This window comes from Brassica napus, assembly GCF_020379485.1.
Source record: "Brassica napus cultivar Da-Ae chromosome A5 unlocalized genomic scaffold, Da-Ae chrA05_Random_11, whole genome shotgun sequence".
In the NCBI taxonomy this organism is placed as follows: Eukaryota; Viridiplantae; Streptophyta; class Magnoliopsida; order Brassicales; family Brassicaceae; genus Brassica; species Brassica napus.
The window spans coordinates 1-22,701 of record NW_026014005.1 but is presented as its reverse complement, the minus strand read 5'-3'; the positions used below and the strand labels follow the sequence as shown (position 1 = coordinate 22,701).

Here is a 22,701-nt window from a genome sequence, read left to right as displayed (position 1 = left end):
TGAGTAGTATAAGTCAGAGGTCACAGGAGACAGTAGACTCAAGACGCACAAGTATATCAACAAATCTCTTCTTGTTCGGAGATGTGATTTATGCATTGGCTCAGAAGAACTCTCACATCCCTTACGAAACAGCAAGCTGACTCTTCTACTCCAAGACGCATTAGGTACTTAACTAATATGATTCCTTATTAGTTAATTATCTATTTAGTGAACAAACGATATTCAGTGGCTGTCTGTGATGTCTTGTTTAGGAGGTCAAGCCAAAACACTGATGTTTGCTCATTTGAGTCCTGAAGAAGACTCCTTTGGGAAACAATCAGTACATTAAAATTCGCGCAAAGAGTTTCCACAGTCGACTTGGTGTTGCTCGTGCACACAAAGAAACTAGAGAGGTTATGCATCTCAAAGAGCAGGTTTGTAGACAAGTAACTAATATTTCATTTCCAGTTTGTGTATAGATTTTGTGAGCCAACAAGCATTTTCTTGTATCCTTCTTTCAGATTGAACACCTGAAGAAGGCTTTGGGTTCTGGAGACTGGAACAGTGTTTCCTACAGTGGAGCAAAGGAGATAAAATCTCCTTTAAGCAGGCCGATGGCACAACAGAGAGAACTCCTCCACGTCTGAGAAGATTAAGCATCGAAAACTGTAGCAACGCAAAGGCAAACCTTGAAGACAGAAAAGGTGTTAAGTCACCTTGGCCTCTCGTCGTGCACAAAGGTTGAGTATAGAGGGTCCAAGGTCCTGTAAAAAGGAAGAAAATAATAAAGGGATCCCACCATGGAGGTGCAGCAGGTCAAGAGTCCACTGAGTCCTCCTGTAAGCTCTTATCGTACCAGAGCAGTGAAAGTAGATGGCAGAACAAGCATTCCTCAACTCCAGCTGTTGCAGACTCCTGTTAAAGAAGATCCCAGAAACGAGATACAGTTTATTTTGTGGATCTAGGACTAATGGAAAAAGTTCACACATACGGAAGTCACTGAGGACAATCGGAAAGCTGATCAATGGCTCAGAGAAGAGGTATGAACATGACTTTATGTCTATCATAATATTATGCATCTGCAGGTTTATTGAAAACGTTTTTGTTACCACAGAAAGGAGAACATTCCTACAAATCCACGGTCACCGCTTGGAGTCTCAAATAATTTCAGTGGTGTGAAGTCGCCACACACAACCAACGCTAAAACACTGAGAAGGCAATCACTCACAGGTGTAATGCCATCAGGAACTGAAAGATCACGTAGATCCTCAATAGGAGGAAATCCAATTGAGAATGGTTAGTAACATCTTAGCGTTCACAAGTCTTATAACTAACGCTTTTTTTATCAGAACAAAATCAATATCTAAGTTTTGTTTGTTGGCCTTCCATAGGTGAAAGTGGTGTAAGAACTGCAAAGACACCTCCTCCACTGTGCGTTCATCATCAAAGATAGGGAAGAAGAGGACGTAACTAAAGAGTATTGAAGAATAACACGTTCCCTTGCTTTGGTCGAAGCAAATTTCTCACTGAAGTCTTCTTTTTCAGCATCTCACTTCAGTTTTATTCATTTTTTCTTCTTAGTAAATAAGAACTCAACTTGAGATGGCTTCTGACTGTAACACAGATGCTTCTGGTTTAAGCCATTCTTAGCAGTTTGGTGTTCTTGTCTCAATAACATTGAATTCATTAATGTCACGGTCACATTTTTAAATCGTTACAAAAGAACTTTGCATTACTGTTTTTTGTGCAGACTATACAGTTACAACAACAACAACTTGTGAAAAACACATTGCACGTCATCTATTTGATTTTGCATAAGCATCACTCAAAATCTTCTTGAATCTCCTCAGATCTAACCTCACTTGCTGTTTGGTTAAGTATATCCCCTTTGTGAACTGCCATCCTTTCTGAGTGATGCTTCTTGGATCTCTTAGGATTGGATCATTTTTTCATATTGTTCATACAGTGAGCTCTCTCTTGGAAGAATCTTATAACCAATGTAGTCTAGACCAAGCTTCTTTGCCGGTTCTCCATAATACGTCTGCTGCCCAATCTGTCCCTAGTGGAATGATCTGGATAAAGACACCTCCAGGTTCATGAACAGGAAATGAGTCATTGCTGCTCCATGCACCCCAACCATGACTGTGCTTGAGTTGAGAACTCTGTAGATCTTTGCTAGTTCTGTTGTTTTGTCAGGTCTCAAAAACCTCCACTTGAAACCCAATCCTCTGAGCCAGTTTCACCATCTGGTCTTCGTTTGTTGGCTCGAGACCCGGTTCTTGAGAACAAAGCTAGCTTAGGTTCTTAGCGTTTCTTCTCTTTGCTGCTTTTCCCTTGAACCGACGCTCCTCTGCAGCGTCCAGTACGTTGATTCTTGTCTATAAGCTTGATCAAGTAGGTTCTTGAACTCAGTGATAGTTGTTCTATCGTCTTGCATCTGAGAAGGATCCACAGTTAACTCACCATGGATCTTAAGACCAACGATAGCTTCCTTGAAGCAGTGAGTTCTCTTGTCTTTGGTGAAATCAATGAGAGGATAATCAGAGAGCTGAGAGATAACATCTCCATACTTCATCTCCCACCACTTGTGATACTCAGCAATCACAAAGACAACCTTTCTGTTGTAACGTTTAGATGTTATAAACAAAGGTATGAGCCCGTCGTTGAACTCATGGTAGAGGTTTCCGGTGTATCCTCCGGTGGAGAATAGCACGGCGGGTACTTCATGGGTGACTTGGCAGCTATGCTTATCGCCGGAAAGCTTCACAAGTTTCAGCTCACCGATGGTATCCATAATACTAGTTTCCCACTTTCTTGTGTATGGTTTGATTATTTCTTGGGAGACATGGTCATCACTGGAGGTGTAGAGGAAGATGGAGGAAGAAGGAGAGTGTGTTCTGATGTCTCCTTTCATGAAACATATGTCTGAACGGTAACCGGTTCTGTCACATGATATGCTCTTTCTGCATAATCACCAGTGGAAAAAAAAACACTGAGAACCCTTTTCTTGAAGCATCAAGAATGGTAGGAAACATAGGGTTAAGTATACTAACCAGGTTTTGACGGTTTGGGAGGTTCTGTATGTTCTGTGAAACCTGGTTTTTATCTCTTTTATTGAAGAATCTGCAGAAACATTATGAAGTGAAATTAGTTTAGGTTAACAACAACAAAAAAGACAGAAGTGGGTTACTTGGATGTTACGGATGAGAAACATAGCAGAGGATTAAGTACAACCATTTTAGACGGTTTGGGGAGGTCAGTAATGTTCTGTGAAACTCTATCTTCAATCTCTTTTATTGAAGAATCTGCAACAACATATGAAGTTAAAGTAGTTTAGGTTACTAACAAAAAAACAGACAGAACTAATTTGCTTGTGATACAAGTTAGAAGAAGAATCATACCGATGAGAAAGAGAGCAGAGGGGTAAGGGAAGTAAAAGAGGTGAGGAGCAAAGACAAAACAACTTGAGACAAGTGTGAAGAGAAGAAGATATACAAGCTTAGGCTTAGGTCTCTTTGCGCTGTTCCCAGAAGAATTATTCAAACCGAAGGCATAAGGAAACATCTTCATAGACTCGTCTTGTTGATGTGTTCAACTTTTTTCAGATTTGTCTCATCATTTACTTGTTGATCAAGTCACATAGATGAGAAACATATAGAGGGTAAGATAGAACTTTTCTCAGTAAACAGAACCTCTACCTATCTAGCTAGAGGCGAGAGAAAGAGAGAGATCAAGTAGTAGAGGCGTTTTCTGGGTGTTGTTGTAAGGTTTTCCTTTGAAAACAGAGTTTATATATCTTAAGACAACGACGTTAGCATATACTATTCTTGGAGGAGAGAGAGAGACGTTTTGGTATTGTTTAGGGGGAGAGAGAGAGAAACATACTAAGTCTTGAGGTTTTCTTCTCTCTTGGTCTAGATAGAGGATGGAATTAGGGAGACGTGTGGGAGAACGAGAAAGGGACTTTGGCCAAACCCATCTTTTGAGTTGCGTTTATATGTTGCTTGGATCACAAGATCCCTTTTTCCTTTAAATCATGTTTGGTAAAATGCCTAATTAGTATTAATGTTTGTTATATTATCGACTTGGTTGAATAATTGCATCAGTGACATATTAATCTCCCTTATATGGAATTTATGTCTTAATCAACAACTATAAAAGTTGAAATAGTGATGTATTCTATCTGGCATGATCCATCTTATTATCTGAGTTCCAGCTAACTTAGATTAACAATCTTGTGGGTTGAACCGGAAATAAACATTTTGGATTTTTTGTGGTTAAAGGCTGCATGGCCCGGAACTAGTTTATGGTTCAAACTTCAACTCAAAAAATCCAAAAATGTTATTTCCGGTTCAACCACAAGATTGTTAATCTAAGTTAGCTGGAACTCAGATAATAAGATTGGAGCATGCCAGATAGAATACATCACTATTTCAACTTTTATAGTTGTTGATTAAGAATAAATCCATATAGGGAGCGTTCTTAACGGTCACTGATGCAATTATTCCAACCAAGTCGATTATATAAACAAACATTAATACTAATTAGGCATTTTACCAAAACATGATTTAAAGGAAAAAGGGATCTTGTGATCCAAGCAACATATAAACGCAACTCAAAAGATGGGTTTGGCCAACTCCCTTTCTCGTTCTCCACACGTCTCCCTAATTCCATCCCTCTATCTAGACCAAGAGAGAAGAAAACCTCAAGACTTAGTATGTTTCTCTCTCTCTCCCCCTAAACAATACCAGAAAACGTCTCTCTCTCTCCTCCAAAGAATAGTATATGCAACGTCGTTGTCTTAAGATATATAAACTCTGTTTTCAAAGGAAAACCTTACAACAACACCCAGAAAACGCCTCTACTACTTGATCTCTCTCTTTCTCTCGCCTCTAGCTAGATAGGTAGAGGTTCTGTTTACTGAGAAAAAGTTCTATCTTACCCTCTATATGTTTCTCATCTATGTGACTTGATCAACAAGTAAATGATGAGACGAATCTGAAAAAAGTTGAACACATCAAACAAGACGAGTCTATGAAGATGTTTCCTTATGCCTTCGGTTTGAATAATTCTTCTGGGAACAGCGCAAAGAGACCTAAGCCTAAGCTTGTATATCTTCTTCTCTTCACACTTGTCTCAAGTTGTTTTGTCTTTGCTCCTCACCTCTTTTACTTCCCTTACCCCTCTGCTCTCTTTTCATCGGTATGATTCTTCTTCTAACTTGTATCACAAGCAATTAGTTCTGTCTGTTTTTTTGTTAGTAACCTAAACTACTTTAACTTCATATGTTGTTGCAGATTCTTCAATAAAAGAGAGATGAAGATAGAGTTTCACAGAACATTACTGAACCTCCCAAACCGTCTAAAAATGGTAGTACTAATCCTCTGCTATGTTTCTCATCCGTAACATCCAAGTAACCCACTTCTGTCTTTTTTGTTGTTGTTAACCTAAACTATTCACTTCATAATGTTTCTGCAGATTCTTCAATAAAAGAGATTAAAACCAGGTTTCACAGAACATTACAGAACCTCCCAAACCGTCAAAACCTGGTTAGTATACTTAACCCTATGTTTCCTACCATTCTTGATGCTTCAAGAAAAGGGTTCTCAGTGTTTTTTTTCCACTGGTGATTATGCAGAAGAGAGCATATCATGTGACAGAACCGGTTACCGTTCAGACATATGTTTCATGAAAGGAGACATCAGACCACACTCTCCTTCTTCCTCCATCTTCTCTACACCTCCAGTGATGACCATGTCTACTCCCAAGAATAATCCAACCATACACAAGAAAGTGGGAAACTAGTATTATGGATACCATCGGTGAGCTGAAACTTGTGAAGCTTTCCGGCGATAAGCATAGTGCCAAGTCACCCATGAAGTACCCGCCGTGCTATTCTCCACCGGAGGATACCCCGGAACCTCTACCATGAGTTCAACGACGGGCTCATACCTTGTTTATAAACATCTAAACGTACAACAGAAAGGTTGTCTTTGTGATTGCTGAGTATCACAAGTGGTGGGAGATGAAGTATGGAGATGTTATCTCTCAGCTCTCTGATTATCCTCTCATTGATTTCACCAAGACAAGAGAGAACTCACTGCTTCAAGGAAGCTATGTTGGTCTTAAGATCCATGGTGAGTTAACTGTGGATCCTTCTCAGATGGCAAGACGATAGAGAACAACTATCACTGAGTTCAAGAACCTACTTGATCAAGCTTATAGACCAAGAATCAACGTACTGGACGCTGCAGAGGAGCGTCGGTTCAAGGGAAAAGCAGCAAAGAGAAGAAACGCTAAGAAGCCTAAGCTAGCTTTGTTCTCAAGAACCGGGTCTCGAGCCATAACAAACGAAGACCAGATGGTGAAAACTGGCTCAGAGGATTGGGTTTCAAGTGGAGGTTTTGAGACCTGACAAAACAACAGAACTAGCAAAGATTACAGAGTTCTCAACTCAAGCACAGTCATGGTTGGGGTGCATGGAGCAGCAATGACTCATTTCCTGTTCATGAAACCTGGAGTGTCTTTATCCAGATCATTCCACTAGGGACAGATTGGGCCGAGACGTATTATGGAGAACCGGCAAAGAAGCTTGGTCTAGACTACATTGGTTATAAGATTCTTCCAAGAGAGAGCTCACTGTATGAACAATATGATAAAAATGATCCAATCTAAGAGATCCAAGAAGCATCACTCAGAAAGGATGGCAGTTCACAAAGGGGATATACTTAACCAAACAGCAAGTGAGGTTAGATCTGAGGAGATTCAAGAAGATTTTGAGTGATGCTTATGCAAAATCAAATAGATGACGTGCAATGTGTTTTCACAAGTTGTTGTTGTTGTAACTGTATAGTCTGCACAAAAAACAGTAAATGCAAAGTTCTTTGTAACGATTTAAAAATGTGACCGTGACATTAATGAATTCAATGTTATTGAGACAAGAACACCAAACTGCTAAGAATGGCTTAAACCAGAAGCATCTGTGTTACAGTCAGAAGCCATCTCAAGTTGAGTTCTTATTACTAAGAAGAAAAAATGAATAAAACTGAAGTGAGATGCTGAAAAAGAAGACTTCAGTGAGAAACTTTGCTTCGAGCCAAAGCAAGGGAACGTGTTATTCTTCAATACTCTTTAGTTACGTCCTCTTCTTCCCTATCTTTGATGATGAACGCACAGGTGGAGGTGTCTTTGCAGTTCTTACACACTTTCACCTATGGAAGCCCAACAAACAAAACTTAGATATTGATTTGTTCTGATAAAAAAGCGTTAGTTATAAGATTGTGAACGCTAAGATGTTACTAACCATTCTCAATTGGATTTCCTCCTATTGAGGATCTACGTGATCTTTCAGTTCCTGATGGCATTACACTGTGAGTGATTGCCTTCTCAGTGTTTTAGCGTTGGTTGTGTGGCGACTTCACACCACTGAAATTATTTGAGACTCCAAGCGGTGACCGTGGATTTGTAGGAATGTTCTCCTTTCTGTGGTAACAAAAACGTTTTCAATAAACCTGCAGATGCATAATATTATGATAGACATAAAGTCATGTTCATACCTCTTCTCTGAGCCATTGATCAGCTTTCCGATTGTCCTCAGTGACTTCCGTATGTGTGAACTTTTTCCATTAGTCCTAGAATCCACAGAAATAAACTGTATCTCGTTTCTGGGATCTTCTTTAACAGGAGTCTGCAACAGCTGGAGTTGAGGAATGCTTGTTCTGCCATCTACTTTCACTGCTCTGGTACGATAAGAGCTTACAGGAGGACTCAGTGGACTCTTGACCTGCTGCACCTCCATGGTGGGATCTCCTTTATTATTTCTTCCTTTTTACAGGACCTTGGACCCTCTATACTCAACTTTGTGCACGACGAGAGGCCAAAGGTGACTTAACACCTTTTCTGTCTTCAAGGTTTGCCTTTGCGTTGCTACAGTTTTCGATGCTTAATCTTCTCAGACGTGGAGGAGTTCTCTCTGTTGTAGCCATCGGCCTGCTTAAAGGAGATTTTATCTCCTTTGCTCCACTGTAGGAAACACTGTTTCAGTCTCCAGAACCCAAAGCCTTCTTCAGGTGTTCAATCTGAAAGAAGGATACAACAAAATGCTTGTTGGCTCACAAAATCTATACACAAACTGGAAATGAAATATTAGTTACTGTCTACAAACCTGCTCTTTGAGATGCATAACCTCTCTAGTTTCTTTGTGTGCACGAGCAACACCAAGTTCGACTGTGGAAACTCTTTGCGCGAATTTTAATGTACTGACTGTTTCCCCAAAGGAGTCTTCTTCAGGACTCAAATGAGCAAACATCAGTGTTTTGGCTTGACCTCCTGAAACAAAGACATCACAGACAGCACTGAATATCGTTTGTTCCACTAAAATAGATAATTAACTAATAAGGAATCATATTAGTTAGTACCTAATGCGTCTTGGAGTAGAAGAGTCAGCTTGCTGTTTCGGTAAGGGATGTGAGAGTTCTTCTGAGCCAATGCATAAATCACATCTCCGAGACAAGAAAGAGATTTGTTGATATACTGTGCTTCCTTGAGTCTGTCTCCTGTGACCTCTGACTTATCTACTCTCTCGCTCCCTGCAAGATCCACCAGATGCAAGCAACTCCGGATGGTACCTCCTGATGTGTCTTCCCACGTACGTGCACCATAAAAATACTACAAAAAGACAACGAATTTTTAGATAATATAATTCTGAGTGTGTGTGTAGTTTAAGTTGTGGAATATAGAACCTGTGAGACCGACTACTTCTATTATTCATGGACGTGGAACTAACAGCCCTGTTCACCTCACCAGCCTCCATCAGCCGAAGGACATCCATGGTGGAATTCACAGAATGCATAGTAGCATCTGGGAGACTTAAGCCATCATCCTCACTGGAGCAGGTTCTAATATCTAATGTGGATATATAGTCAAGAATAACAACACTAGGTAGATCGTTAGATAGATAAAAAAACCAGAGAAAATTAAAATTCCAGCATGAAAGGATATTTGGTGCAGGAGGAGTTCTCAGCAAGAAGGTCTCGGACTTGTTCGTTGTAGATTTCAACCATTTGGACGTATATCATACGTCATCATGTCCTTTCTTTTATCACATATCAGAAAGAGATCATTGAGAGCTAGATAGTTTATTCCCATTTCAGTAGCTGATCTCCCCGGAGGACCACTCTGCATCAGGAAATTTTTATAAACAAGTATAAATGTAGAAAGGCAAGATGATGTTTCTAGTTTGTATTCTCACCATTGTGTATGTCTTGCCTGATCCGGTTTGTCCGTAAGCAAAAATGCAGACATTGTAACCATCCATCACGGATCTGATTAATGGCTGTGTTTCTCTGAATACATCATCTGTAAACATGAGAAGTGTGAGACTTGACACATGCTTATATAACCTCTGAGTAAAAATGCAAAGTTACCTTGAGTTGCTGTTGGAGCAAACACTTGATTAAACTGGAAAGTTTTTCTTGCATCTTTTTGAGGCTTTGATGGATCCAGAACAAACAAAGAGCCATCTTTTCCTATGTAGTCTATTACACCTTTCATTTCACTGTTGAAGATCGGTCTGACTCTGCAGAACACTCTTATGTTTCCTGCAGGATATTAGAAATGGCATTATGACATTTATGAAAAGAGCAAACCTGTGTTAACTATTTCTCTACCTTTAAGATCTTGCACCATGTTATATAACTTTCTGTTCTCTTCCACCACTTTGTAATATCCTGAGCTGCTGATGACATCTCTTGCATCTGATTCCCTGTGCATAAGAAAGCATATCCCAGAATGTTGGATTTAATACCAGAAAATGAAAAAAAACAAGTACGACAGTTTATTCAGAAAACAAACTAACCTAGTTCCATCAGATCTCTTTGCTGATGAGCCTGAAATTCCTTAAAATCCTGCTTCGTTTGTATGAACAAAGTCTTGAGAACCTGAACAAGATAAGCATGCCTGAATTAGAACACGTGTTACAGACAAATAAGAATGAAAGTTAAGAGAGTTAGCCAAAAGGTGTTGACAGGAAAAGAGGTACGCAAGCGACAAATATCTTGTCCAAAACTTCGCTAAATTTTACACGTACCGCAAGCTCATTTTCTTGTGTTTTCAGTAAACGCTTATGGTTGTAACTTGTCGTGTGTAGCAGACTTGTGCGGCACTGAGAAAAACATATCCAGCAATTTGTTAGTGTAAACTTAACACTAGAAAGAGCAGTTGTAATCAGTAAGCGATAAAAGCTATAACTTGTGAATACATAACCATAGCATTAATCAAAACTTGGATGGAAAAAACATGGAGATGACTGGTGAAACAGAAGATACTAATATTGTTCTTGTTCGTGTTACTGGTATAAAGAGAAAAGAATAAAGAAACATACCTTGTCATCTTCATTGACAGGTAACTCCTCCAGAGGCATAGGTTTTACGTCTGATGGTTTCGGGGTGCCTTCGTTAAGGAAATTCTTGAAGATTGATTGAAGCTGTTCATAACACCGGGCACATATTTCAACAGTGTCAGACTAATCTATCAAAGCGGGTGGACATATAACCTTTGTCCGACTAAATATTCAACGCAAAAAGCTTAAGTAACAAGTCTTATTTAACTGAAGAACGCAACAAATGGCCACTGAGATATTGAATACAGGTAGATTCATTTATAGTATCCAACAAGTTATCAAGACTTCAATATGAACACTCACCTCTGGGAATCTTGAGATGATTTTCTGGAAATTTACTGTAGAGTTCTGCAATTCAAAGAATTGAACCAAGTTAGTCTGAGTGTTAACAGTATTAAGAGTTGAACAAATGCATAGTAGTGAGGCAGACATTTCAACTTACCTCGCTGCCATTCTCAAGTGAGATAAGATTCTCATCAATATTTTCCTGGAGTTAAAATGTGATCTGCCACCAACTTGGCTATCACTGTAAACATCAAAATTATACATTCAAGATAAATCAAGTAGAGTGTAAATAGTTTCTATCAATGATGTGGCCGAAAAGGAACATGTTACAGGTCTCTACACGTGACTATACATAAGAGAGAAACGAAGGATCATACCTTTGAGTTGATCAGATTCACCATCTGCACAATCGTTTCTCTCCAACTGCCTAGACGCTTTGGAAGCACTAACCGGAAGAACCTTAGTTGCAGAGAGCTGAAACGTCGGCGTTTTGACGTGCTTGTAACCACTGCTAGTCATCTTGCACTCATGATACCCCTTGAGTCCCAAGATACAGTCCACAACTTTGCTCACTGATCCAGCCTCAAGATTATCCTGTGCCATCCACACCTCATGTTAAACCACCAAACATAAGAAAAAGATTCTCCAAGTCCCAAAGTGTTTACCTTTTCGAGATCAGAAGCTTCGAATCCAGGAAGCCTCAACTGCTCCAACGCCACAAGAAAGTTCCTAACGTTCTCAAAATACTGATAAGCTTGAGGAAGCTGGTACTCTCTGTTAAACGACTGCAGATGCGAGTAGCTCTCCAACCTTTAGGTTTTAAACAAAATTAAAAATGTGATTGACTTCAACTCGAAATACAAAAAAAAAAGATTATTTTATAACCTTGGAGACGGCTCCTGGGTGAATCTTGTTGATAGCATTGCAAAGAATCAAACCGTTTCTCAAGCAAGAAACAAACTCTTTCTCCGATGGCTGATCCGAGATACCGAGTTTACCCACTATCGATTGAAGCCATTGCACCGCTTTGAAACCGCCTCGACGCTGCAAAGAAAGCAAATCAAATCACAATCGAATAAAAAAAATAGAAACTTTTCTCCGATATTTTTGTTTACGAACCTGCTTCTTCGGCTCTTCTTGAAGCCAAATGAAAACTCGTGCAACCCAGTGGTTATCGCGCTTGCCATTAGAATCGGAGATTGTGTTTGATTCAAACCCTAGAAAAGAAAATTGAAGGGAAGTGAGATTGCGAGATCAAACGAAATCGTCGTCGTCTTCTGCTTGCTTGTGTGTTTCTTTGGGGTTGAATCGGATATTTAGGAATCTAGCAAAATTGTAACGTTAACTACTGTGTTTTGAATTCAAAAAGCTTATGAACTAATCCTGACCGTCCATTCCCTATTGTTTCAACGGCCTCGAAGATGGTAAAGCACTTTTTTATTTTTTTTTAAATTAAATTGGCTCAGATTACAGAATTTGTTTTTCTTTATGCTAAATTCAATTCAAGATAAAATACTTGTAAGTAGTTCTAATAACTCCAAACATGATGTAAAAAAACCTCAAAACACACATAAATGAAAACTTTTTTTAAATGGAAGTTAAGACTTTAAAAAAGACAATTTGAACTAAATCAGATTTGTTAGTTAATTATGTCTATTTTTGAGAAAAAAAAACATCATAAGTAACTTATCATCACGATTTTCCTACCAGATACAAGCGAAAAGTATATATATTTGTTGGATCTTCAGAAAGAGACATATATATGTATTAAATGTTTTCTATGGGGTTCACCTATCATTTGTAGAAATTAGAGGGATTAGTTTCAATTTAAACGTCACTAAAAATTGTTTTCAAAAATGTAATGTTGTGCTTTTGATTTTATTAACATACATGGATGGGCTTTTGTGCTGCGAGTTTTTAATACCAGATAATATATTGAGAAAAAGAATAGAATAGCACTAAACCAAGTTTTGTTCCCAAAGTAGCACTCAAGGCAAGCTCAAAGTCACAAAAATAGGTTTCATTAAAGAGGTAAATATGCACTTATACCCCCTGGGTTAATTAATCCAAACCTTAGGGTTTAGAGTTAAGGGGTGGGGTTTGGAATTAGGGTTAAAATTTTATAAAAAATAAATACTAAAATAAAAAATAAAAATTTTAAAACAGTTTCAAAAAGTATTTTTTAATTATAAAAAGAAAATTTGAAAAAAAAAATTTAAAAAAAAAAAATTTATAAAAAATTTATAAAAATTTCGAATCTGAAAAACATGTAATCTGAAACTATAAAAAAAATTATTATTTTTTTTATTTTTTTTATTTTATTTTTTTATTTTATTTTATTTATTTTTATTTATTTTTGTTTGTTTATTTAATTTTAAACCAAGGGTATTAGGGATATTTACCCTTTAATGAATGTCATTTTTGTGACTTTCTCCTTCTAGTGCTATTTTTGTGACATAAACTTCAAAAGGTGCTATTATTGACAATTGCCCAAATATATTAGCGGTGGTTAATGTAAACTTTCTTAAGATATTAATAATAAATTATTTTTTATCAACAATAATAATTTGTTTGATTATAATTATCAATCTAAGACATATTGGGCCTCGATAATGGAACGAAATCAAATTCTATGGGACAATTGGACCGTTAAACTCGTTTTATGGGCCTTTTGACAAAACCAAAACAAAATTTTATTTCATTGGATTTAATAAAATTTGTGTTTAGTACATTTAAAACAATGCGAATCCACAAGACTTGAGCATGCAGGCCTCGTAGTTGAAAGTAGCTGAGCCTGATAAGTGATAACGCCGTATCCTTTTTCCTTAAACTTCTCAGTCAACCCTGCATTTTATATTTCATCAAAACACAAACACACCTATTCTGCACATTGTCTAAGAATGTGATTCAAGCAACGAGAATAGTATTATACCTTTACAGTCAAATAACACTTGCATCAATTAGACAACAAAAAAAAACCAGAATCAGTATGGCTATTTTACCTTTCTACAGAGGACAAGATAAAAGTAATATGGGCTTAAAACGAACGTATATACTCGATGAAATTGTCATACTCAATAGCCCTATTCCATCCTCCGATTTTTTCAAACTTTGAAACAAGCTGATCCAAAACCACTTGACACACTGAAAAACCAAGGCTCAAGAGTGCATCTCTCAGCTCGTTTGTATCTATTCTCCCACATCATCTGGCTGTGAGGAAATGGAAGAAGCATAGGACGAAACTTGATTTATATCCACTCGACCCAAAGAGGATGAAAAAGAACAAGAGGAGTAACTTTATATGTTATTTTCTTTTGTTTTTCTTCGTTGCAACATTCACAATGACTTAAAAGTTGATTTGTATTCAATAATTTTTTTATGATGCCGGAGTTTTGGCAATATGTGTGAATTCAAAGATTTCAGTGTTATATTTTAATTTTGTGTGTTTTCATAAAGTAAGTTTCAGTTTATTTGTTTTAATTATTCAATATACAAACTATACAAGAAAAAAATGCCAGAGAAATAAAAAAAATTTGTATACATGTCCTTTTGGAGACAAGCAGAAGGTGATTGATATTATACTTCCCTTTGAAAGCTTTGAGTGATCAATACATTCTTTTTTTATATATATCGAATTCGCTTTTGAAAGCTTTGAGGAATCAAAACATTTTTATATACCAATTTCTATTATAAGTCATTACATTTCATGTTTACATGTAACATTATAGGGTTTAAAGTCTAACATTCTAGAATCTGATTAAAAGAGAAGAAAAAGATATAGATGTGACATCGCAAAGAAACTAGATATGACGTGGAGACATGCCTCTGAACATGGACAACCATAGATAATCTTTATAAGCATCTTTGATTATGGCAACAGTCACCCCGGAAAAAAAAAGATGCTAAATGACCGTGGAAGCACTTACGACAACTAACACTAATGTCATGGGTCCTGCAAAAAACATAGTAACACTAATATATATCAAAATTTGTTTTTTCAGATTAACTTAAATTTATTTTTATTGGAGACAGAGGTACTCTAATCATCGATACTTACGAGTCAAAAATATGTCACTCAAGTACCAATAAGAAGTCACAACCGAGTGCTCCATCCTAAAGAAGTTCGTTGCTATTGTCACAGGTTGTTAATCGACTAAACATAAAACAAATCACAAAAAGCTACTTACATGACTAGACTCTAGATATTTGCCAAGCAAATAATTAATTAATTAATTAAACATAAATCTTACATATATAACTATATAATTTAGTATTACTATTATTTGATTTTCATGCCTCTGTGGAACATAGTTGTTTAGTTACCAACTTGCAAAACATTAACTCAAGCTATTTTCTTTGGGCAATGTTTGAAATTATAAAAAAAATCATTAAGCTTTGTTTCAAAAGGATATTTGAAATAAAAAATTCTTAGTACACTAAGTAAATATGTAGTGTAAGTATTTACACATTTGAGTTGTATAAACCCTTCCATCCACACAAAATCAACTAAGAAAATTGCACATGAATAGTGCATTATACTCTTTTGGTCTAACATTAAAAATAGCTTGAAACAAAAACTACCTCCAGACTTTTCTCAATTCCAAGGTAATTTTTGATGGGGAATGTAATGAGCTTAAAATTGTTAATACCTCCTGTTTAAAAAAGAACGAAATTCCTTGGAAATTTTCTGTGAGTAGGAAGTAAATAAAAAAGAAATATAGGAGTTTGATGTGCCAAATCAAGAAAGTATAGAAGGTTTGAACAAACATTATTCCTATCGATAGTAATGAAACTTTAATTTGTGTCTAAAATTTATAATTTGGTATGAAAACATCTTTTTCTATTACTCTTTGTTTTTCCATGGAATATATAAGATGTGTTAATGAAAGATGTAGAATCCAATACATCACACTTAACAACATATATTCAAAAACCAACACCCTTAAGACCCAAAAAACAGAGACCTTGCGATTTTCATCAACTAATAATTCCCTTAATCAATGAATTAGTTAAGGGAATAAGTTAGCTGCAAATGACCTTAAATTTATCTAGATTCTCATTCGTGTACAGTCACAAATCTGTTCCAGGAGAATCATGATGTAAGAAGAGAATCAGGCTGGCCATAAGTAACTTCTTCAGAATCATGCTAAAGAGATTAGAGGCATTAAAAGTGTCACTTTTGTGTACTCTCAGATGCAGTTGTCATTTACCACTTCCAAGTTTCATTATCCTGCCCAGCGTTTTTGTAACTCAGTCACTTCGTATGAGTGGATCTTGGCTTTTACTTGCAGCAAGACTGAAGAGCAACCTGAAACCTGAAAACACGCTGTTCATGGATCCTAAACAGCCGGCTTAGGGTTGGAGCTGGTTGGAAAGGTGGATGGCTGACCGGCCATGGGATAGCTCAGAGAAAAAGCGAAAAGCAACAACAAAAAGTCATTGGTTAAGACCTCGATCGACTAACCGTAATCTCATGTAGGCGTAAAACCGCAAAAAGTTAAATATATAGCTCGACTCAACCCAATACACCAGCATTCCCCTGAAGCTCTTTGTCGTCGTCGATGAAGCCGCTATTGTCCCGTTCCGCTGCCTGGAATCAAGCCACGATGTTCGGAAGCTTCAAGGGACTCTCTCTTTGGAACTGAAACGATCTTATTAGCCAAGTCATATATATTCGGGAGTAGTATATAACACGTAAGAGTTCATTTAACATACAAAAACAGAAGATTTGCATTCAACTGAAAACAAAACACATGTCTTAACAAATAATAAATCTAGATCGTGGACCAATTATCCAAATTTCTTACCTAATCCGAGGAAAACAAACTGCCATGAATACCAATTTGACAAAAAAAAAAATCCTAAATTGCTTTTAAGATGATCAATTGTCTTATAAATTTAATAATGTTGCATTAATTACGTTTACTAAACAACAAAGTTCAATACTTTCTCTCATCCCCATGCACGAGGCAAGGAGCTAATTTATCTCGTCTCCTATCAAAAACTCCAACCACATTTCGATTTCATCTCATCAACGAAGAAGATGAACAACAACAAGAAGAAACCAGATCAAAAAACCAGAAATGTCCTCATCGTCGTCTTCTTCATCATCTTCCCCGAAGAAACAAACCCTCTTCATATTATCCCTAATCATCCTCTGGTACACCTCCAACATCGGCGTCCTTCTCCTCAACAAGTTCCTCCTCTCAAACTACGGATTCAAATTCCCCATCTTCCTCACGATGTGCCACATGTCCGCCTGCGCCATCCTCAGCTACCTCTCCATCGTCTTCCTCAAGCTCGTCCCTCTCCAGCACCTCAAATCTCGCTCCCAGTTCATGAAAGTCGCGACTCTCAGCGTCGTCTTCTGCGCCTCCGTTGTTGGAGGAAACGTCTCCCTTCGTTATCTTCCTGTTTCGTTTAATCAAGCCGTGGGGGCTACGACGCCGTTTTTCACAGCGCTGTTTGCGTATCTCATGACGTTTAAGAGAGAGGCTTGGATTACTTATGGTGCTCTCGTCCCTGTTGTTACCGGTGTCGTGATCGCTAGTGGGGTAAACGTTTTTTCTGTCCTGTCTGTTGATTCGTGATGTTTTACAGATTCAGGAGAAATGTGTTCTGTTTCTGTAGATTTAGATGTTTGATCCGTTGTTTAGGTTAAATTACATTAAAGATGATTGCTTGTGTTCCACGTTTGTGTCTCATACATTTACACAACAAGATTTGCTCTGTTTCATGATTGTGATTACGTTTAGCCTGTGTTGTGTTAATATACAGAGACAACACATTTCATCTGAATCAAAAGATATGTGTTCTGTCTCTGTAGGTTTACATGTCTAATGTTTAGGTTAATACATTAAAGATGGTTGCTTGTGTTCCACGTCTGTGTGACTGTGTCTAATACACAACAAGATTTGCTTTGTTTCATGATCTTTTACATGAATGTGATTACGTTTAGTATACATTTAGCTTGTGGCTGTGTTATTTATCTAAAGCTTCATCCTTTTACTTGGCTTATTATTCGAGCTCTGTGTTATCTAAAGCTTCAGACTTTCTTCTTATAACTATTGCCATTTTCTTACAATCAACATTGTGCTGTGATTTGTCTGTTTTCCTGCAAAGTATTTGTCGTCGTCGAATATTCGTTATTGTCATGTTGTTTCTTGTTGATTTTGTGCTACAGGGTGAGCCAGGTTTTCACTGGTTTGGATTCATTATGTGCATCAGTGCTACTGCTGCAAGAGCTTTTAAATCAGTTCTTCAAGGCATCCTACTTTCTTCCGAAGGGTATTCCGTAAATAAGATCATTACTTAATGAAACAGGACTCTGTATATTAATGAGTTTTAAGATCACTTAAGTTCCCTTGCAGAGAAAAGTTGAACTCGATGAATTTGATGTTGTACATGTCCCCTATAGCCGTCATTGCGCTTCTACCCGTCACAATAGTAATGGAACCAGATGTGATGAGTGTGACACTATCACTCGCAAGACAACATAAGTACATGTGGGTACTTCTCTTGGTTAACTCTATAATGGCTTATTCAGCAACTTGTTGAACTTTCTTGTCACCAAGCACACCAGCGCACTTACCCTCCAGGTAACAAAATGAAAAAAACATTTCACCAATTTACAAAACTAGTAGGTGCTAATGTTCAATGTTTTTCAGGTTCTTGGAAACGCCAAAGGAGCGGTTGCGGTTGTGATCTCGATCTTGCTTTCAGAAACCCGGTCACGGTGATGGGAATTGGTGGGTATAGTATAACGGTGCTTGGGGTTGTTGCTTATGGAGAGACTAAACGTAGGTTTAGATGAGCTTCAGAGACTCCTTTGTCTCTGTTTTACTTCCTTTCTGATGGATCTTAGGAACTGATGAAATTTTGACATATAAACCTTTAGAGATATATACTACATACTTCTGATCTCATACTCATTTTTTATCTGAACTTTATATATCGTATTGTGTTAGATTTTATGATCTTTTTTCCATTGACCATGTTGTGTTTGAATACACTTTCTCTTGTCACACTGTGTTCTTCAAATAGTATATCAATTTTATACAAATTCCATTTGAAAAAAACCATTATTACGCACTAAGTTGAATATACACAACTCACAATCATGAGAATAAATTGTTAGCAAGATAAATTATACTAAATAACTTTCATCTTCACATTTTACCCGAAAAAAGGTTTTTTATAACTTTTAGTTTGTTTCACTTTTTAGTTAGATTAACAAATTGTTAAACTGTTATACTAAAAAAAAAACTGTTATATTAAAAACATAATTGGGCCGAGGCCGGTCCGGATATGGGTGGGTCTGAAAAAACCGGCCCATGAACTTTTTCTTTATGGTTTGAAGCAGAAGAAAAAACTATCTCCTCCTGTCTCCATCACTCTTCTTCCATGGCTCTTCTTCAGAGGCCACCCTCTTATCTTCACCTCTATTTTCGCCTCATGGCTTCTTCTCGTCCCCGTCTCTTCTCCCACTCCCTATGCCCCTCACTTCACCGTCACTCCTCTCGCTCTCCTCTTCAACACCCAGGTTTTAGCTCCTGCCCTCTTTGACTTCTCCCTCTTGGTTCTCAGTGAAACTACCCAGTAAATGAATATGAGCATAACAATTAGCTTCCGCTGCTTAGAAAAAATCATTACTTTTTGCGAACCCTGAAAGTTTACAAGCAATCAAAATTGAGAACTGATGATGTTATATACTCTTTTTATTTCAGTGAAGTCAAATTGCTTTCTTCAGCTTTGGTTTTCTAGTGTTAAGTTCAGCTCTGTCCGCTCAGAAAGTTTATTCTTTATGTAGTAGACTTCCTTAATCCTTGTTCTAATTTGTTTATATGTGATTCTCTTCCATAGTGTAAAGCAAAAACTTGGTTGTTTGAATAGTCTTTAATTGTTATCTAAGTAGAGTCTGTGTTGGTTTCAGGATAAAGTTCCAGTTAGCTAAGGTTTTGAGTCAAAGACTTGTACTAAGAAATGCGGTCTCACCAAGGTCCTTTATGTCATCCACCATGGACACTGATTCTCTCCATGAGAGCTCCACCTCTAAGGATTACAGTTCCGAGCACATTCAAGTAATTCTGTTCTGATGATTTGTTCAGATGACCATTTATAGCTACTATGAATCTTCTAGTTTCACTTTATGTGTATATCTGTGATGCACTAGGTGCGGGAGGTTTAGACCCTGTCAGGAAAAGACCTGGGATGTATATTGGGAGCACTGGATCTCGTGGTTTGCATCATCTGGTAATCCTATTTTTCTTCTTTCTTTCTTTGAACTCTCTTGTTCTTCACTGTCTCCTTTTAACTTGTTTATAATTTTAACCTTTTTCCAATACTCGTTGTTTTTCTTAGGTTTATGAGATACTTGACAACGCAATTGACGAGGCACAAGCTGGTTTTGCTTCAAAGATTGACGTTGTTTTACATGCAGATGGTTCAGTCAGCTTCTGATGATGGACGTGGGGTATGTGATCTGTTACACTTACTCATTCTCTCGTATTTTTATTCATATAGTTTTCTTTCATCAATATACTTTTCTTGCAGATACCTACGGACTTGCATCCCGCAACGAGAAAATCTTCTTTGGAGACTGTCCTCACGGTATTATCTTTGCCTTATATGCCTTAAGATCGCTTTAAGGTTCTACTGTTAATTACTAACGGTTTATTTTATCCTCATGAGCTAGCGCAGTCTAGATTCTTAAGTAGTACAACACCTCATGTTAGACTTGTTTTCAGTACTAGTATAGTAGAGACCTGGTAAATGTTAAATTTGTGTAGTAACCCTACCGCAAGCAGACTTCTTATTCAAGGTTTTATGGTTTTCATAACAAAGATATTCACAGGGACAGGAACTTTTAGGTGTTTATTATTTATGTACCATCTGATACGTTTTGTTATGGATTGTTAGCTCTTCTCAGGCAGATGATTCTAGTTTTGCTATATATTGTTTAGTGAGTGGTCTATGGTGTTGGTTTTAATGTAAAATCACATGTATTTATGGTTTTTTCATTCTGATTTTTGGTCATGCAATTAATCAGTCATGCTTTTTATTTATGCAGGTCTTACACGCAGGGGGTAAGTTTGGTGGCAAGAGTAGTGGGTACAGCGTGTCTGGTGGATTGCATGGTGTAGGTTATCGGTTGTGAATGCTTTATCAGAGGTAAGTTCTAACCGTTAGTACATTGCTCCTTTTCCTCTGTGCTTTGTTTACTTTTTTTTCTCTGCTAAATAGAAAATTCTCTCTGTGCATTTTGTATTTGGTTTTAAAATATTATGTAATGGTTATGCTTAGTTATCTCATCATATGAAAAAGTTCCTGGAATGGTTCCTTACTGAGTACTAGGTTATCAATTTCAAATGCTTTCCGCTATACGCAACTGTTATATATGGCAAGACATCAAGATCCTATTAGTATAATATTCATACAACTGATGAAGGAGCTCTTACTGTTCACAGGCATTGGAGGTTATTGTTCGCAGAGATGGGATGGAGTTCCAGCATAAGTACTCTCGTGGAAAAGCCCATACAACACTTACTTGTCATGTCCTCCCACCAGAGTCAAGGGGTACTCAAGGGACATGCATCAGGTTTTGGCCTGACAAAGAAGGTTTTACCCTTTTTTTCGTACTAACCTATTTTACCCTCCTAAGAGAGGATTTATGTCTAAACTATCTTTTCTGCTACATCTGATTTTTTCAGTATTCACAACTGCAATTCAGTTTGACCATAACACTATTGCTGGAAGAATTAGGGAGCTTGCTTTCCTAAATCCAAAGGTATACATTTTTTCACAGGGCAGCAATATTCAAATTGTTTGCTTCATGTTCATGGCCCCTAGCCGTTTGAATTAGTTCTCATTTGACAGAAACTAATGCTGTACTGTTCTTATTCCATAATCAAATTGTTCATATAAATAAATGCAGGTTACAATCTCTCTGAAAAAGGAGGATGATGATCCAGAAAGGGACCTGTATAGTGAATATTTTTATGCTGGAGGTTTAACTGAGTATGTTAGCTGGCTAAATACGATAAGGTGAGTCTTGCACTCTGGATCCTTTGTCATATTAAATAAAGTGTCTCAAATATTGCCTATCACTGATGCTAGAAGTTATCTTTGCGGCGAATTACTTTAAAGTGGAAGGGTTTTATGAAACCAAAATCCAGTGGGAATGGTTCCAATACTTTTATTTTCCTGCTAACTTGATGGTAAGATATGTTGACACGTTTCACCCGTTAGTTCATTATTTTAGGGTTCTGTCTTAGCATGATGATACTATGTGTGTCGACTCAATCTCTGTTTAAGTTAGCTCTTATGCATTTAGGTCTCATAGGTCATCCTAATTACTATCTGTCATTCTGGAAAGGTTATTATAAAGCTTTTTGTTCAGAAACGCTCCATGATGTGCTGGGTTCTCGGAAAGAGATAAATGGCACCACCGTTGACGTTGCACTTCAGTGGTATCCTTCTATTACCTCTGCTTATATGATGAATATATAAATCTGCTTGCGTTTACCTTAGAACCACATACGTGAATATTTTAGGCTGCCTGGTTTTATCGTTTGCTCTGTAAACTGGACATCAGTTGATGTACTGTATGCAAAGTTGGTGACTTTATACGTTGGAGTTATTCTGGATGAGAATGTGTTATGTGATGGTATGATCTAACTGTATAGTCTCGTTATTGTTCCAGGTGCTCTGATGCGTATTTCAGACACGATGCTGGGATACGCGAATAGTATTCGCACCATTGATGGTGGGACACATATTGAAGGTGTGAAGGCTTCGTTAACAAGAACTCTAAATAGCCTCGCAAAAAATTAAAGGTATCAAGGTGTGTTATCAGTAATCAACTGCATTTCCGTTTCTAGAACTTTTTTTTAAAAACAAACTGCACAGAATATAGTGTTAGTTGGTCATATGGGGTTATGACTTGCAGCTTTCCCTGGACTCGTGGGAATATCCCATTCACTAGCTACTATTGCAGCTCCTAATTAAGGCTCTGCTACAATACGTTATCAATTAATGCA

At 37.4% G+C, this 22,701-nt stretch overlaps 1 protein-coding gene, 1 long non-coding RNA gene and 5 pseudogenes across 2 annotated transcripts; 5 read left to right on the top strand and 2 right to left on the bottom strand.

The window, feature by feature from the left end:
* Positions 1-852: 852 nt before the first annotated feature.
* Positions 853-1,482, top strand: LOC125594211 (kinesin-like protein KIN-14L). The gene is made up of 3 exons (XM_048770505.1): positions 853-1,019; positions 1,094-1,275; positions 1,371-1,482. Exons 1-3 carry the CDS (start codon positions 853-855, stop codon positions 1,430-1,432), a joined length of 411 nt encoding a protein of 136 aa, XP_048626462.1. The 3' UTR covers positions 1,433-1,482.
* A 284-nt stretch (positions 1,483-1,766) lies between these two features.
* LOC125594212 lies at positions 1,767-2,944 on the bottom strand (annotated as a pseudogene).
* Positions 2,945-5,291: 2,347 nt separating this feature from the next.
* LOC111212278 lies at positions 5,292-6,859 on the top strand (annotated as a pseudogene).
* Positions 6,860-7,003: 144 nt separating this feature from the next.
* LOC106435110 lies at positions 7,004-12,058 on the bottom strand (annotated as a pseudogene).
* A 4,648-nt stretch (positions 12,059-16,706) lies between these two features.
* Positions 16,707-18,476, top strand: LOC125594210 (annotated as a pseudogene).
* A 564-nt stretch (positions 18,477-19,040) lies between these two features.
* Positions 19,041-19,682, top strand: LOC125594213. Its single transcript, XR_007329784.1, has 2 exons — positions 19,041-19,205; positions 19,596-19,682. It is a non-coding gene; the product is annotated as an uncharacterized LOC125594213 (long non-coding RNA).
* Positions 19,683-19,789: 107 nt separating this feature from the next.
* On the top strand, positions 19,790-22,669 carry LOC125594209 (annotated as a pseudogene).
* The last annotated feature ends 32 nt before the right edge of the window (positions 22,670-22,701 follow it).

Excerpts from the sequence above, each read along its gene's own strand:
- LOC125594211 (XM_048770505.1), top strand. The coding sequence starts at position 853 with ATGGCAGAACAAGCATTCCTCAACTCCAGCTGTTGCAGACTCCTGTTA. Across the intron at positions 1,020-1,093 it reads ATCAATGGCTCAGAGAAGAG|AAAGGAGAACATTCCTACAA; the intron begins GTATGAACATGA and ends TTGTTACCACAG. Across the intron at positions 1,276-1,370 it reads AGGAAATCCAATTGAGAATG|GTGAAAGTGGTGTAAGAACT; the intron begins GTTAGTAACATC and ends GGCCTTCCATAG.